The sequence below is a fragment of the Tamandua tetradactyla genome, chromosome 6, assembly GCF_023851605.1.
Source record: "Tamandua tetradactyla isolate mTamTet1 chromosome 6, mTamTet1.pri, whole genome shotgun sequence".
In the NCBI taxonomy this organism is placed as follows: domain Eukaryota; kingdom Metazoa; phylum Chordata; class Mammalia; order Pilosa; family Myrmecophagidae; genus Tamandua; species Tamandua tetradactyla.
Window position 1 is genome coordinate 37,356,573 of NC_135332.1, and position 14,630 is coordinate 37,371,202.

Sequence of the window (14,630 nt, forward strand, 5' to 3'; positions counted from 1 at the left end):
TTTATAAACATGGTTTGAAACTCACCTATGAACATTTCACTGTTCACAGGAAAAGGTCCCAGAAATGGCTTCCTAGACTTACACAACTGCCCTGAAGCTGAATATATGCAGAATCCCAGCCTACAAAAGAGAGCGGATTCATCTGCTCTCTTTATTCAGCAGCTTTTTTCTCCTCCTTCTGCCTTTAATAAAATAGAAATTAATATGCACTCCTTGTGGAAGAAAGCATCAGCCATTATTGGAGTAGAAGTCCCAGTAGTTTCTCTCAAAGAGACTGATATGCCGAGCTTAGGAAACGCAGCAGAATCTGAACAACCAAAACCAGGGAAGCCAGTGTTTACCTGAGGCACGTGGGGGCTCTTACCAGTGATTGTTTCATACCCTTAGCTTGTCAGCGCCACTGAACAACTGCTATCCTAGAAAGACATTGTCTCCACACTTACAAGACTCCAGTCATAACCCTCTTCCTTATTCTGAGTAGCTCATGCCCTGCCCCAACCCTCAAATCACAGTTGGACAGTCTCCACGAAGGATTTGCTGAATTATCAACAAAGGCCTTTCCTCTCTGAGGTTACCATTTATTTAGCATCATTGAGGCCCTAGAACTAGTAATCAGAAAAGAAATTAGCTCTTTTTTTGTACCTACCATGTGCAAATCTGATCACTTTCATGGTTCTTGTCTTCCCTTTGACACCACTACTTGGCACATAGTAGGTTCTTAATTTCAACTGATAATTTTAATCCTTTTAACAATCCTGTCTTATGCTATTGAGAAATTTAGCTATCAAAGTTTTGCATGTGCACACACACACACAATGTATGGGAAAAGCATTTAAGTCCTCCATTAATTTATAATTTGGGCTACTTTTTGGTTGCTGTTGTTACTTTGGCTGGTGGGTTGGTTTTCCAGGCATCATTATGGGTGTAGATGCAGCCTGACTGATTTTATTTTTACATTACTTAATAATGTAGACTGGTAAGAATGGTGTAATACTCTTCAATTTTTAGTCTTTCTATCCATTCCCTTAGCTTGACTCTCCCTTCTCTCCAGGTCCTCTCATGACCCTCTCCATTATTTTGTAGTTCCTGGCTTTCACTTTCTCTAAGATGCTGCTTGTGGAACTAGGAAATCTCACACAAAGTCACCTATGTTCATTTACTTCATAAAATACAATTGTGGAGTTGCTGTCATCGGAGTATGGAACAGATACCTATGTTACAAATTTGGCACACTTCTTGGGATGCACCACTAGTTCCTGCAGTTGTTGGGGTGTTCACAGGGAAGCTAGCTTGTGCTGGACGGATTCAGGCCACTTCTAAGAGGTGTGACTATAAACTAATGAGGCTGGCTTTGTGTAAACAAACATACCAGAAAGTCTACAATCCAAACGAGTGTTATCCTTGAACACAGTCCTCATGGGAGACCCCACACTTGCTCCAACAGTGCTGCCATTGCTCTAAACACTTTTAGAATTGTCCTCAGAGCCAGTTTATGAGAAAATCTGACTCGTTGCTTAGAGTCACACCTGAATTTTGTTCCAAAACAGTATTGCCCAGCGTCACCACCCTCCGTGTTCCCCAGACTTGGCCTCAGATGATTTAGGGGGGTTTCCTGAAATCAAATCCACCCTCAAAGGACAAAGATTTGCGGCCATTAAGAATATTTAAAGAACATGCCTTAGGCAAGTCCCCAGAATGAGTTTCTAAATATTTTAGCTGCTTCATTAAAATAGGTGTATAAACCTTCACCTGACTTACAAACCTATTCCTTAAACCTCATCTCATACTGCGCCCCTCATCAATCATGTTCCAGCCACACTAGCCTCCATCCCTTTCCTTAAACATGCCAAGCTAGTCCTACCATAGAGCTTTTGTACTAGCTGTTTCTTCTGCTTGGAATGCTTGAATGCTTTTAATCGTGATCTTAATGTTCATATCTCAGCTGAAAGATCAAGACTTTTCAAGACACACTTTCTCTGGTCAAGTCTAAAGTCACTTTCTAATCATACCACTCTATTCTACTTTGTTACATAGCACTTCTCACTTTTCTTTGTATTTCTCTCCTTCCTGCAGTAGAATGTAAACTGCATGACAGCAGGATTTGTCTGTCTCATTCATTGTTTTATCCCCAGCAAATAGTAGGTGTTTGATAAATATTTAACTGCATGAACCCTGAGGCTACTTCTTTTGAGAGGTATGAGTATGTTATTTATTTTGAAGGGAATGCTTTTGTGAAATATAAAGTGAATTGACCTTTTTGGAATGTTTACAAGAAATTGTTTAGAAACCAAGTACCTACAGCCCAAATCCAGCCACCTGTTCTACGAGAGTTCATAGTTCTCTTTTCATTCTTTTGTTTTCAGTTTTTAAATATACATATAACATACATTCTCCTCCTCAAAAAATTTTTTTTTAATTATAGAGCAAGCTAAGGATGGCTTTGAAGCCAACCCAACACATCACAGGCACACACACACATAATCTAGGTCCCCTTCCTGAGATCTCCCCAGTGTAAACACTGTTACGAGTCTGATGGCTATCCAGACTTGTTCCCATGAGTTTTAATGCACATACCACCACCACCACCAAAACAACAACAACAACAGAAAAGAAAAGAAATAGTGGATTGTGTCTGTGTGTATATGTGTGTGCAGCTTTTTAATTAAATGCTTAGCATATGCAAAGAATGAAGTTTCTAGAGTCAGAGAGTTCTGGCTCTAAATCCTTCCTTGTGCCACTTACTAGTTATAGCCAAGTTCCTTAACCCCTTGGTTTCTTCATTTGTCAAATGGAGATAATTTTATCTACCTGCTTTAGTTACAGATTGCTGTATAGCAAATTACTCCAAAATTTAGCAGTTGAAGACAATGAATATATATTATCTCACAGAGTTAGGAATTTGAGAATAGTTTTAGCTGGGTGGTTCTGGCTCAGGATCTCTCATGAGACTGTTGTCATCTTAACACTGACTAAGCTGGAAGATCTACTTCCCAGCTTACTCAGGTGGCTATAACCAAGAAGCCTCAGTTCCTTGTTGGCTGCTGGCCAGAGAGGCTATTGGGTCTCTCCTTAGCGCTCCTTCACCACATGGCAGCTAGTTTCCCCTGGAGCATACAACCTCAGAAAGAGAGGGAGACCAATCAAAATGGAGGCCACAGTGTCTTTTATACTCTAATCTTGGAGGTAACATATACTCATTTCTGCTCAATCCTGTTGATCACACAGACCAACACCAGTAGAGTGTAGGAGGGCACCAACACGGGGGATGATTATCAGGACACAGGGATCACCAGGCCCTCCTGGAGACTGGCTACCATACTACCCATGAAGGGTTGTTGAGAATTACCTGGAGCACATTAAAAACATTTCTCATATAACCTGGCACATAGTATAAATGGTGCAAAACATGTTAGCTAATGTAATTCTCAAAAACAACCCAAGAGCTTCTGGTGAAAAATTTATGGCTTTATCTAACTGTTGAATAGTTTGGGTTGCAAAACACTGCCTGGGATACAAGCACTTTTTAAAGTTTGTAGAATTTTGTCTTCTAAAACTACACTGTGCCACACAGAAGCTACTCACCACGTGATCATTGGGATGTGTTGCAAATGTAAAATTTTCACTGGATTTTGATATATTGAATTAATTAAAATATATTAGTAAAACTAATTTTCACCTATTTCTTTTTACTTTTTTAATGTGGCTGTTAGGAAATTTAAGATTACAAGGCTCACATCATATTTCTACCGGTTGGCACTGAAAATATTGGCATAGAATATGACTATCTTGTTTTGTGCTTAAGCCCCCTATTATGTCATTGGGTAATCTATTTTGGAAATTCTAAATAACTTGCTCAGGTGTTCCTGTGCATTTGTTTTAAAGAAGATATCCATTTGCTCCTTTGAGGTTTATGAGACATGAGCAGGAAGTCTCTCTCTGTGTCGTTGCCTCTGGCTTCTTAACCATCGACTATAGACTAACTGAAATTATATCTATAGACTTTGTGAGTCCATGTCCTGTTAGAGAGTAGTAGGTAAGAGCATTCCAGGGCACCAAGTTTGGATTTACTGTGTTCCAGGAGAAGAAAGTTCTACAGTAATTCATATGAAACACCTCTTGATCTCCAAACCTTGAAAATCTTTTTTGGAACCACACTCTCAAACCCATTGGGACAACCTGAAAATAAGACGATAGATTGACCCTTAAGTGAAGATAAGTGAGTTTTGAGTCCTGAATCTTAGCAAGACAGGTGAATTGAAGCTTATGTTTTTAATTAAAAACATTTAACTAGGGGTACAAGGGTAGTTCAATGGTAGAATTCTGTCCTGCTATGTGGGAGACCCGGGTTTGATTCCCGGACCATGCACTTCTCAAAAACAAACAAACAAAAAAGTCAACAAATGGTGCTGCAATAACAGGATATTCACATGGAAAAATATTGAAATGTGACCCCCAGCCATACAGCATACAAAAAAAAAACATCATTTAATTATTAGAGTGCCTCAAGATTATTCTTGGTTTCCCAGAGGCAACCACTGGCTTACATTGCATGGTTTATATCTCCATGACCTTATTTTCTTCTTTGAAAAAACAGATAAAATTGAAATTAACACTTTTTATTGGCATATATTGTATTTCTGAACAATAACTGGAACAAAAAATTGTAATCTGAGACAAGAAATTTGTGATGGAAAAATATAAGAGCTACTTTATAAAACAAGTATTTTTTTTTATTTGTGTGTGTGTTCCTGTAAAAAAAATATATAACAAAGACAATGAGTGGAATAACAATAATACAAATATTCATTGTTTGAGAGCCTTCTATGTGAAGATGATACTAGCTTATTGCAGCTTATGAGATGGACATTACTGTCATGACTATTCTACATGTGACACACATCAGGCTGGCAGCATAACTAGTTAGGCTCACCCACTCATAAGTGGCAGTGCTTGGTCTGCTGTACCCCAAAGCCCTTTTACCACATTGCCTCCACATTCGAAATACTAGGGAAACAGACTTCAGATCAAGATAACAAAACACATTTTAAAGATCAGAAATGCATGAAAAGGAACTAAGCTCCCTGGTAAGCATTCCCCACATGGAGGAAATTATACAAGGGCCAATGATACTATAGGGAGGGGCATCTAAAGTTGGTTGTGGAATCTTTCTATCACTGAGATTAAATTATTGTTTTAATGTCTCATTCTTGTTTCCAACAGAAAGAAGAAAATCTAACAATACCAAAGTTGCTACTGCTTCATAGCAAAATGGCCTATCGTTAGTAATGGTCAAATGCATCTATTTTTTTTTCCAAACAAGCCAAATGAATCATTCCCTAAAAGCCTCAATTAAAAATTAAAATTCATTTACATTTTAACTTGAGTATACTTTCTAGCTTAAAGCAATTTTCAACAAGGCCCAAATTCATCGATTGTAGGGCAAGAGTGAAATTAAAGGATAGTAAGTAGCTGGTGATCTAAACTACTAAGCAGTTTAGATTCTGAAGGAGAAGAAAATCCCCTCAGTCCCTGATCATTATTTATCTCAGCATTTCAACAGTAACTGTAATTGTATTCTCTGAACACCAAGTTCCTAGCCCACCTCCCCACCCCACCCCCAGTAGTTAATTAGTTGGGCAGGTCTTATAACAAATGCCCACTCATAAGCACTGGGTGGTAGAAATGCTGTTGATAATTAAACACCACAATAGCATGGAGCCTATTTCAGGAGCTGCCGAGTTGTCTTGCCCCAGCCAGTCTGCTCACTACATGCTTACAGACCCTCTATTGTGCTCGCTATGGCTGTTCAGAGGGAATGCTGTTCAGCTGGAGAAGGTACAAATGGCAATAAGACAGAAGAGGCCAAACCTTGCAAACAGATGAGAGCTCTGGACCCATGGGGAAAATATCCAGTGGGTGGACGGAGGAGGGAAATGGACCCAAGCAAAAGAGAAGTGGGTGGGCAGGAAAATCTATCACAAAGTAGACATATCCTTTCTCCAATCAGTCAGGAGGTTTGAAGTGTCAAGAAAATCCTGCCTGGATGACTCCCACTCTCTAGTTTCCAAGTCACCAAAGTCACATTTATCTGAAAATTTTTGGTCCTGACTTTAGTACTTGTGTCTTAAAAACAACCAACTAGGCAAAATGAATCCCCTAATCTCATGCCAAATGGATGGCAATTAGAAAACTGCAATATATAAATAGGTCAATTTGTAACCCCTTTGGTTTAGAGGAAGTTCACAGAATTCCTTAAGGCCTTTAAGAAAATGTTGGATAAGTCACCTCACCTCCCTGGGCCTCCATTTCTTCAACTTCAAAATGAGGGAGTTGAGAAAGTGCTCATACTAGGTCACAAAGACAGAAATGAGGCTCCCAGGACAATTTCCAAGGTGTCAGGAGGCCTAACTATCACACCATTACTCAAAATAAAACTACACAGTCTAACTTAATTATCAAATGTATTTGATTTATTTAAAATACATCATACCAGTTTGGTATACCAGTTATCTCATACTGAAAAGATGTTTCTATTAACAGTTATATAGGTCATAAAAAATGCTAGGGAGAAAAATATTTTCCTCATAAGTCAGCTGGTTTGATAAGACAAAAAAATCTTTTAAAAAAATAGTATTTTATTAAGCTATTTTTTAAATCCAAAGGGAAGAAATACTAAAACGTGTGCTTGGTGAAATGATTGGAAACCCCTGGCTCAGTCATAACCTCTCTGACTTCTCCATGGAATTACCTCTAATGAAAGAGGCAAGTGGGAGGTAACTTGGAAAAAAGAAGGGATATCTATAAATTCTCTGGGTTTTGCAATCTTCAATTTGAAGGGAACTGTTACATTCTTCTCCATAATAGAAATGTTTGTTTATTTTCTAAATACTGTTCTTTCACCAAAATCTGAATGCAAAATGTGATCCTCCAGGAAGACTCACATGTTCATACCATGGCTCAGAAATGCCTGTTATACCTCTCACCACATATTACCTTGGGAATTAGATTTGAGAAACACAGGGATCTGAGTTGGCCTTGGAAGTCTTGCCTGGCTATAAAATTCTCCCTGTTCAACTATAAAAAAGCAAATGCTTTATCTTGAAAACATAGAAACCCTTTACCACTACAACTCAAATAGTGTCAGGTCTAAAGCCCAGGGTGAAAGGGAAAGACGGGCACAGAAACAAAATGTGTTGTGCTGGGGAAAGCAGGAAAAATTTCAGGGGAGCCAAGCATAGCTAAAGAGAAGCTGTCCATCTGAAATGCCACCTGGAATTCACACCAGTAATAACTGCTGTGGATATAAAAATTAATAGAGGGGATTTCATAGTATTAGAAAAATTTATTTTTATAAATCATGTGTCTATCACCCAAGTGTTGACGCATGCATGCAATTCAAACATCAGGCTTACAATAAAAAGCTCACTGAATGACTTAGCAAGGACAATTCCCCCATTTTCTCTATAATTTGGAGTGGAAGGAGGGTGGGGGGGAGTGGGTAGAGGGTGCAGTTACTGGGTCAATTAATCAACCTGAAAACTGTGACACAAACTCTGACGCCTAACCTATGTCTAAAAATACACAAATGTATACGAATTTGTTTTAAACTGTCAATGCCTATATTTAGGACCTTCCCAGCAAGGCTATAATGAGACTGTGTTTGAGGGCTTCAGTCACAGCAGACTCTACCATTAATCTGAAGTTAGTTAAATTAACAGCATTTAGTACTGACTTGTCAATCTCACTGCTCCAGGAAATTGCACCTTGAGGCTACTAATATTGCCAATTTTTCCACTGGAGTGTGTGCCCATGTGTGCGCATGTGTGTATATTTTTTTTCTCTAGAACCTCCGTGTTCATACACCATCATTGCTTCCTTACGTCCACAGCACTTATATTATCATTTATTCTGGCCTCCTTAAGCCTTCCCGGGGGATTCTGCATAGTGTAGCTGCTCAGTGAAAGAGTTTTTTAGCTTTATATTTATTTGTTTATTTTTCTGTCATGGCTCATGACTGAGGGTTTAAAAAAAAGTGTGACAGTATTTAGAGTACATGATTGACTGTTACAGCAACATTCATTAACCGTGACAAATCTGCAGCAAAACACAGTATTGAGTGTTCTAAACAGCAACTTTAAAAAGAAAGAAGAAAGAAAGAAAGCAAGAGAAAAAAAAGACTCCATTAATTTTTCATTGACCTCATCTGTAAATAAATTTAGACTAATGGCGAACAGGGGCAATAACAAATTAGTATTCATTTCCTGTAATTAATGCAAACATGCCTATGAACACAGAGAATATGAATATATAACCACCTAATTTCCATTTCAAAATACACTTAACACATTTTCACTTGAATTATCTTCATAATATTTTCCCCCTTAATGAGAAGAATGAAATGGTTGGATTGTTTTTTCCCCAACTGCCAGGGGGAATATTGTTTTGGCCACAGACATTGTCAACCATATTTTGGCAGCAGACTTGCGGAATGCAATTCTGATTTGCCTCATTATTTGTGTGATCCCCTGCTGGACACCCATGCTGAGGTTGTCTCCTCTTTCACCACTTACCAGGAGTAGCTCTACCACTGTGACCAGGGGGCCACCTAGGCAGACCCTCACATGCAGGAGGGCTGCTAATAGATCAAGAAGCAGCCTCCCGGCCTAACACAAGAACATGAAACATCCCATCACTGACATGAATATTCACTCACACAAGGGCTGGTTGAGTAAACAATAGGGTGCAGATCAAATAAAGCCTATCATGTATTGGGTAAAAATAGAGAAATCAAGCTCTAAGGCCTCTCTCCACAAGAGGAGCTAGAATTACCTACCTTCTTGGGGAAGGGTTCCTCTGGAGATCTTCCTACTGATCAGTCCACAATCAAAGACAGCTCAGCAATGTCTGACCCCACCCAGGGCATCCAGCACCAGGACTCACTAACTCAACTGTGGCAGCGGTAATGGAGCACTTCATTAGCAATGAATAATTTGATTAATAATAACAAAATTAGGTCTCTAAGACACATATACACAAATGTTTATGAGCTGGGATGAAAGTAATAAGAGAAGAAAATTTGAATAAGTTCTACCAAAACAAAAACAAACACAAGTGACTGGCAAAATGTAACTTATCTAGTAGACGACTTTTCCTAGGGTCTTCCTAGCACTATAAGCTTTTGCTTCTAAGTGTTTCTCCCTCTAAAGGTCATGGAAACAAATGTGTGCAATATGGATTAGAAGTGGTCCTCTTAGGTACTTGATGGTAGAATTCTGATTAAGTGCATTAAGGCACTAAATTGGGGTGGATGTGACAAGTGAGCCAGAAAGCAATGGGAATATCTTATGTGATGAGTTTACTACTTAATCTAGTTTGTAAATGTCACTAAATATATCTCATTGTAATAAGACTGTTAATAACAAGCACAGATCTCACTTTACCCAGGCATTTTTCTAAAACGATGAACTCTAAGGTATTCTACCAATGAGGCAGCATTTCTCCAGAGATAGTCACTCCATTTCTTTCCTTCTAGTTGTCAGTCTGGAAAGCCGGGCAATGCACCTCAACACGTTGGTCCAGGAAGCCCAGGAGAGGGTGAATGAACTCTCTGCACAGGTACAGAATGAAGGATTCAGTTTGGACAACACAGAGAAAGAGAAACAGCTGAAAGCTTGGGAGTGGAGGTATCGGCTCTACAGACGAATGAAAACAGGCTTTGAACATGCCAGTGAGTATAAGTAGAGAACTTCGACATTTAACCAGACCAAACCTCAGTTTGAGACAACCTGGGCTTCTTTCGTTGCTTTTTTTTTTTTTTTTGCAATCTCCAGGATCAAGGATAGGCGTTGTCAGCCTATTTGGAGCAAGGACTCTGGTAGGCTGTAAAGGGATCTTTTGTCTTGCATGATTTTCTGACTCCTGATAGATTCTCTGACCACCAACATGAGGCTTCAGTATTTCTGGCCTCCCTCCATCATGTCACACTCATCTAGCGCTTTCCACCCGCTACACCTTAATGCCTAATGACCTGAATAGTCCGATGCCCTAAGTGGCCATATTTTGGGATATGGAGGTGGAAAAATATTTGTTTGCCAATTTGTCCAGTTTCAGTTTCAAGCTTAAGTTTGAGTTATTTGTTTTCAACTCTCCACTGCATTTTTTATATAGGGCTATAAACTGAACTTCAGGTAATACTGGCAACAGAAAAGGACAATCAATCAACTCATGAATTATGCTTTTGTCTGTATTTCCATTCTCTTTACCAATTCATTCTGCTAGTTTAAGAAAAGCTTTCTTTCTGGATAATACTCATTAGCAGTGGAAAATACTGTTTTACTTGGGGTAAACCCTGATAAAAAAAGAAAATGCAAAGTTCAAACACTTATGAAATATTAAACTCTCATTTTTAAAATGAGATCTTATTTCAACAACAATAGACTTGAAATTTTAAATATAAGTGAAGGCCCAGTTCATTATTTTGAAAATTATTTTCCTCTGCTGTAGGAACCTTAGTAGTGATAGAAAGAACAAAAAGCAGAGAAATTTTTGTTTTGTTTTGTTAAGTAGTACAGTAATTAAGTACCAAATCTGGGCCTAATCCTTTCTCTTGAAGCAAATGACTTAATGAAAGGTGATTTGTTTCAACATCAACAATCTCTTCAGCAATCTGATAAGTAGACAATTTTCCAAAAAATAGAAGACATTTAGTAATTGCATTTTTATTGTGCCTTACTTAGTACAAATTAATACTAGAAACAGATCTATTTTTAGACTTGATGCCTTTGTGTGTGTGTGTGTGTGTGTGTGTGTGTGTGTGTGTGTGAAATTTTCTAAATTTCCAAACACCTTCTGAGGTTAAGTAATACCTAAAATCATCCAGGCCTTTAAAACCTCGAATTCACCCATGAATTCTTTGTAAGAAAACACTACCTGATGTAAAGGAAGCAACAGGAGAGCAAGCTGAGTTAACATTTCACACCAGAAAGAGCCCAGAATTAGGCATCTGAAACCATGGGCTTTTACCCCAGCTCTTTGTTTTCTCTGTATTCTTGAATTTGGCTTCATTAAGCTACAGTTTCCTCAACCTAAAAAGGGGGATGTCGTTACTTTCCTTTCTACCTACAGGGTTGGGGAAAGACTCAAATGAAATGATTTTCATCAAACTACTTTATGAAACGTGAAGGTCTCTACCTACAATGTAAGATCCTGCTATCACCTACTTGTCTTCTCTCCACCAGTGCAGCCCAATCTCCTCCTGTGTTTCCAGGATACTTTGGAAAGGCTTAACTGGCATTATTTATCCCTTCAGAACTTCCTAATGCCCCAGTAAGACCACGATGGCAACAAATAGAAGCCATTGACACTTCTAATGAAAATGTTCAAAAGCAAAAGCTGTTAGGCTCAACAAACAAATCTTTCCATAGTGTGCGTTTCATGGTAGCCTTTGAAAAGGCAGGAACATTGTTTTAAAAAGGATTTGCTATATTAAGATCCTTGTGTTTTTTCTTCTGTCCCAGGAGCCCCTGAGGTGCCAACCAATGTCTGTCTCATGGTAACCAGCAGCACGTCACTCACTGTCAGCTTCCAAGAGCCTCTTAGTGTCAACGCAGCCGTAGTAACCAGATATAAAGGTACTGAACTCCAGATATTTTTTCACTGCTCGTTCTTTAAAAAGTATCTGTTAGTTGGGGGTCAGTTGTACATTTCGCACGTTTGTTTTCCTGCTGATAAGACTGTTTTCATTTCCTTTACTTGTGGAGTTGAAATAACTACAGAGGCACTCATTATGTAAAGGGACATTAAGGTAACTGAGAAGAAGTCACAGAAAAGATGAACCACAAGACTGTGGTTAGGGGTGGGACTGAGTAGGACACAAAGAAGAATCAGACTTGATCCAAGGAGCTTAGAGGCTGAAATATGGAACAGACAAAAGAGGGGGCATGTAAAGTGATAGCTATAATACCATGTGTACCTAGGATTGTGGATTTTTTTTTTCTAAGAAAGCAGGATAAAATATACTGCAGGGCAGAGAAGAAAGTTAATTTTGATGGAGGACTTGGTAAAGGCCCCAGAGTGGGGATAGCATTTGGGCCTGGCTTGGGAGGTTGGCAATTAAATTCCAAGTGAACGAAAATAGAGCATGAAAAGGGGATCGAATGTAGCAAAAGAAAAATGGGTGCAGTGAAATTTAAGTGAAACTATGGTCAGAAGGTAGGGTTGGGCAGGCTTGAAATTAAGGTTAAGGATGAGCTCTATAGAACCTTTGAATAAGATAGGAACAAGATCAGAAGTAGATCTTTGAAAAAGTAAAGTAGCAGCACTACCTATGATGTATTGAAGAGATAGGGATTTAGAAGAAGGATATGAATTAGAAAGCTATTCGGAAGGGGTTGTGATCTATTGACCTGGCCACGGAAGGTCACTGGGGAAGGAGGAATATCTTGCACAGGTATCACAGTGAGAACAACCAGGGCTTGCATAGTGCCTCCTGTCCCATAGGCACTGTTTGAAGCTGTTACATGTATTAGCTTAATTTAATCCTTAGAACAACCCTGTGAAGTAGGTTCTGCTATGAATCCCACTTTACAAATGAGAAAACTGAAGAAAAGAAAGGATGAGGAACTTGCCTACAATCTAACAGTAGAGGCAGAATTCATCACATTGTAGACTCTTGAATGTGGGGGACAAAAAAAAAAAAAGAAAGAAATATATGTTCCCAATTCACAAGCACATATGGACACATTCTGAACAGTCCTAAAACCTAGTAAAGCTCACCACACATATTCCAAGATGGCAGGCCCGAAGACAATTTCTAAGAGCCCAGGTCACTTCTACTCCCATTGCCCACAAAAATGCCCAAGTAGCGCATGTGTCTCCCTTCCTCCTTCCCAGGGCCTGTGCCAAGAAAGCCTCCTGCATCTCTGCAAATAACACTTCTCTACCTACACCCTATTGCTTCCTTGGATGCTTGGAATTTTCCAGGTAACTCCACTCTGTTTGTGACACCTTAGATAACAGAATTAAACTGGTTATCATTTCAGTTTTTCTGTGTTAGTCCAAGAGAAGGCAGCTTTCAGGTATGAAGAACAACAGATAAATGGAACCACCGAGGATGGCCTCCCACAGCCTCATTTCAAAACAATTCTGCTACTTTTCCTTGTTTGTCTCATCTGCCAAGACTTTCTAAAGTTCAGATCAAGTATCTGCAGGCAATATTGGACTTAGGCATTTTCCTCTCTCTACCTCTGTCCAGCTCAGGGTTTTCATAAAGGGTTTCATCAATGCAGTTCAACTTGATATTTCCTTCTTACATCTGATTAGTGAGCTATCAGGAGCTAATTTATCCAGACTGTCAGCTATTTGATACTTCATCATAAAGCCAGCACATTCTCTCAGCATCCCCATATTAACACTTCTTGTCTCAGGAGACTTGCATTTGGATGAGGTTGAAACCAAAGGTCACAAATGGGTTCTGTTAGTGACAGGAGGGGATTAATTAAGCATAATAAATAGAATTGTCTGTTACATTATGGAGTAGGTTTTCTTGTGTTAATTTATAAGGTCATAAATTGAGTCCTTAATCTGACCGCTCTCAGGGGTTATTTAAAACAGCTGACAGCCTGCTTCACCCATGGAGACAACAGGACAGGTTTGAATTTGGGGGTTGAAGTAATTACTTAATTATGAAAAAAGTAGTAGCAAAATTACTCTGAGACAAAGCTAATTATTGTGCTTGCCTTTAAAAAAAAAAAAGACAAAACAATTGAGAAATCCACATTTGAAATGGCAATTATCTAATTGGTTAAAGGGAAGGCTTAACCCTGCAGTATTTGGGGTTTGGCAAAAGCATTTTATACTACTCTCCAGAATTTCTGAGTTCAGCAAAACCTCTAGCCTATTTTGACTACTGGTTGTTTTCCCCTTCACACTTAAGCCAATGTGTGTTTGGGGACAAGATCTGCATCCTTCTGTTTCTCATCTATTTACACTCAGCTTATCAACATGCTGTTTTAAAAGAATTTGTTGATCCAGAAATCTTTTTAAGAGCATCTCTTCATAAGTCTCTGTCAGACCCAGGGGCCCTGGTCCAGGCCAACTGCCATCACAACTTGGAAATTAAGGACATCAATTTCAACTTGACCCCAGGGAATAATTTTCAGTGAGACCCACTGGATTTTTCTGCCCCAAATGCAATTAAAAAGGGGGCTTATAGAACTCCTGTCTGTTTCTAAGTGTTTCTTCCTCTGATTCAAAGACCCCTTGTATCTTTTGTACCATCTCACCAATTTTCATGAGCAAAACTATTTATTTCACATGCTTTGATTCTTTGGACAATTACCAGAACCTTGCTCCACATTCTCTCCTCACTGCCGTGGGTAACCCGAGCCTCTCATTTGCAGAGGACATATAATTTTTTGGCAGGCCTGAAGCAAAAAAACCTTAGCAAAAGTGCTTTTGCTGCTGCTCTTTGCAGAGATGGAGAATATCAGTATAGGAAGGCATCCTATAACAGGTGCAGCCCAGCATCTGTTTTCCATCTGCAGAATAAACACTTTCTAGCTTTTTGTAAAAAGCAGGGCTTGAAGTGGCCACTGGGGATTTTTTGAGTATGAGATGCGGCAGTGGTTGCC

General features: G+C 39.1%; 1 protein-coding gene and 1 long non-coding RNA gene across 8 annotated transcripts in view; one reads left to right on the top strand and one right to left on the bottom strand.

Annotated features, from left to right (window-relative positions):
• The window catches only part of ANKFN1 (ankyrin repeat and fibronectin type III domain containing 1), a 436,237-nt gene that overhangs the window by 290,393 nt on the left and 131,214 nt on the right, over nt 1-14,630 (top strand). For all 5 annotated transcript variants that reach the window (XM_077164850.1, XM_077164848.1, XM_077164851.1 and 2 more), the window contains 2 exons: nt 9,533-9,727; nt 11,517-11,630. In XM_077164850.1, the coding sequence (XP_077020965.1) occupies nt 9,533-9,727; nt 11,517-11,630 (309 nt within the window). The remainder of the gene's footprint in view (nt 1-9,532; nt 9,728-11,516; nt 11,631-14,630) is intronic.
• The window catches only part of LOC143687670 (uncharacterized), a 177,454-nt gene that overhangs the window by 32,608 nt on the left and 130,216 nt on the right, over nt 1-14,630 (bottom strand). The window lies entirely within an intron of this gene.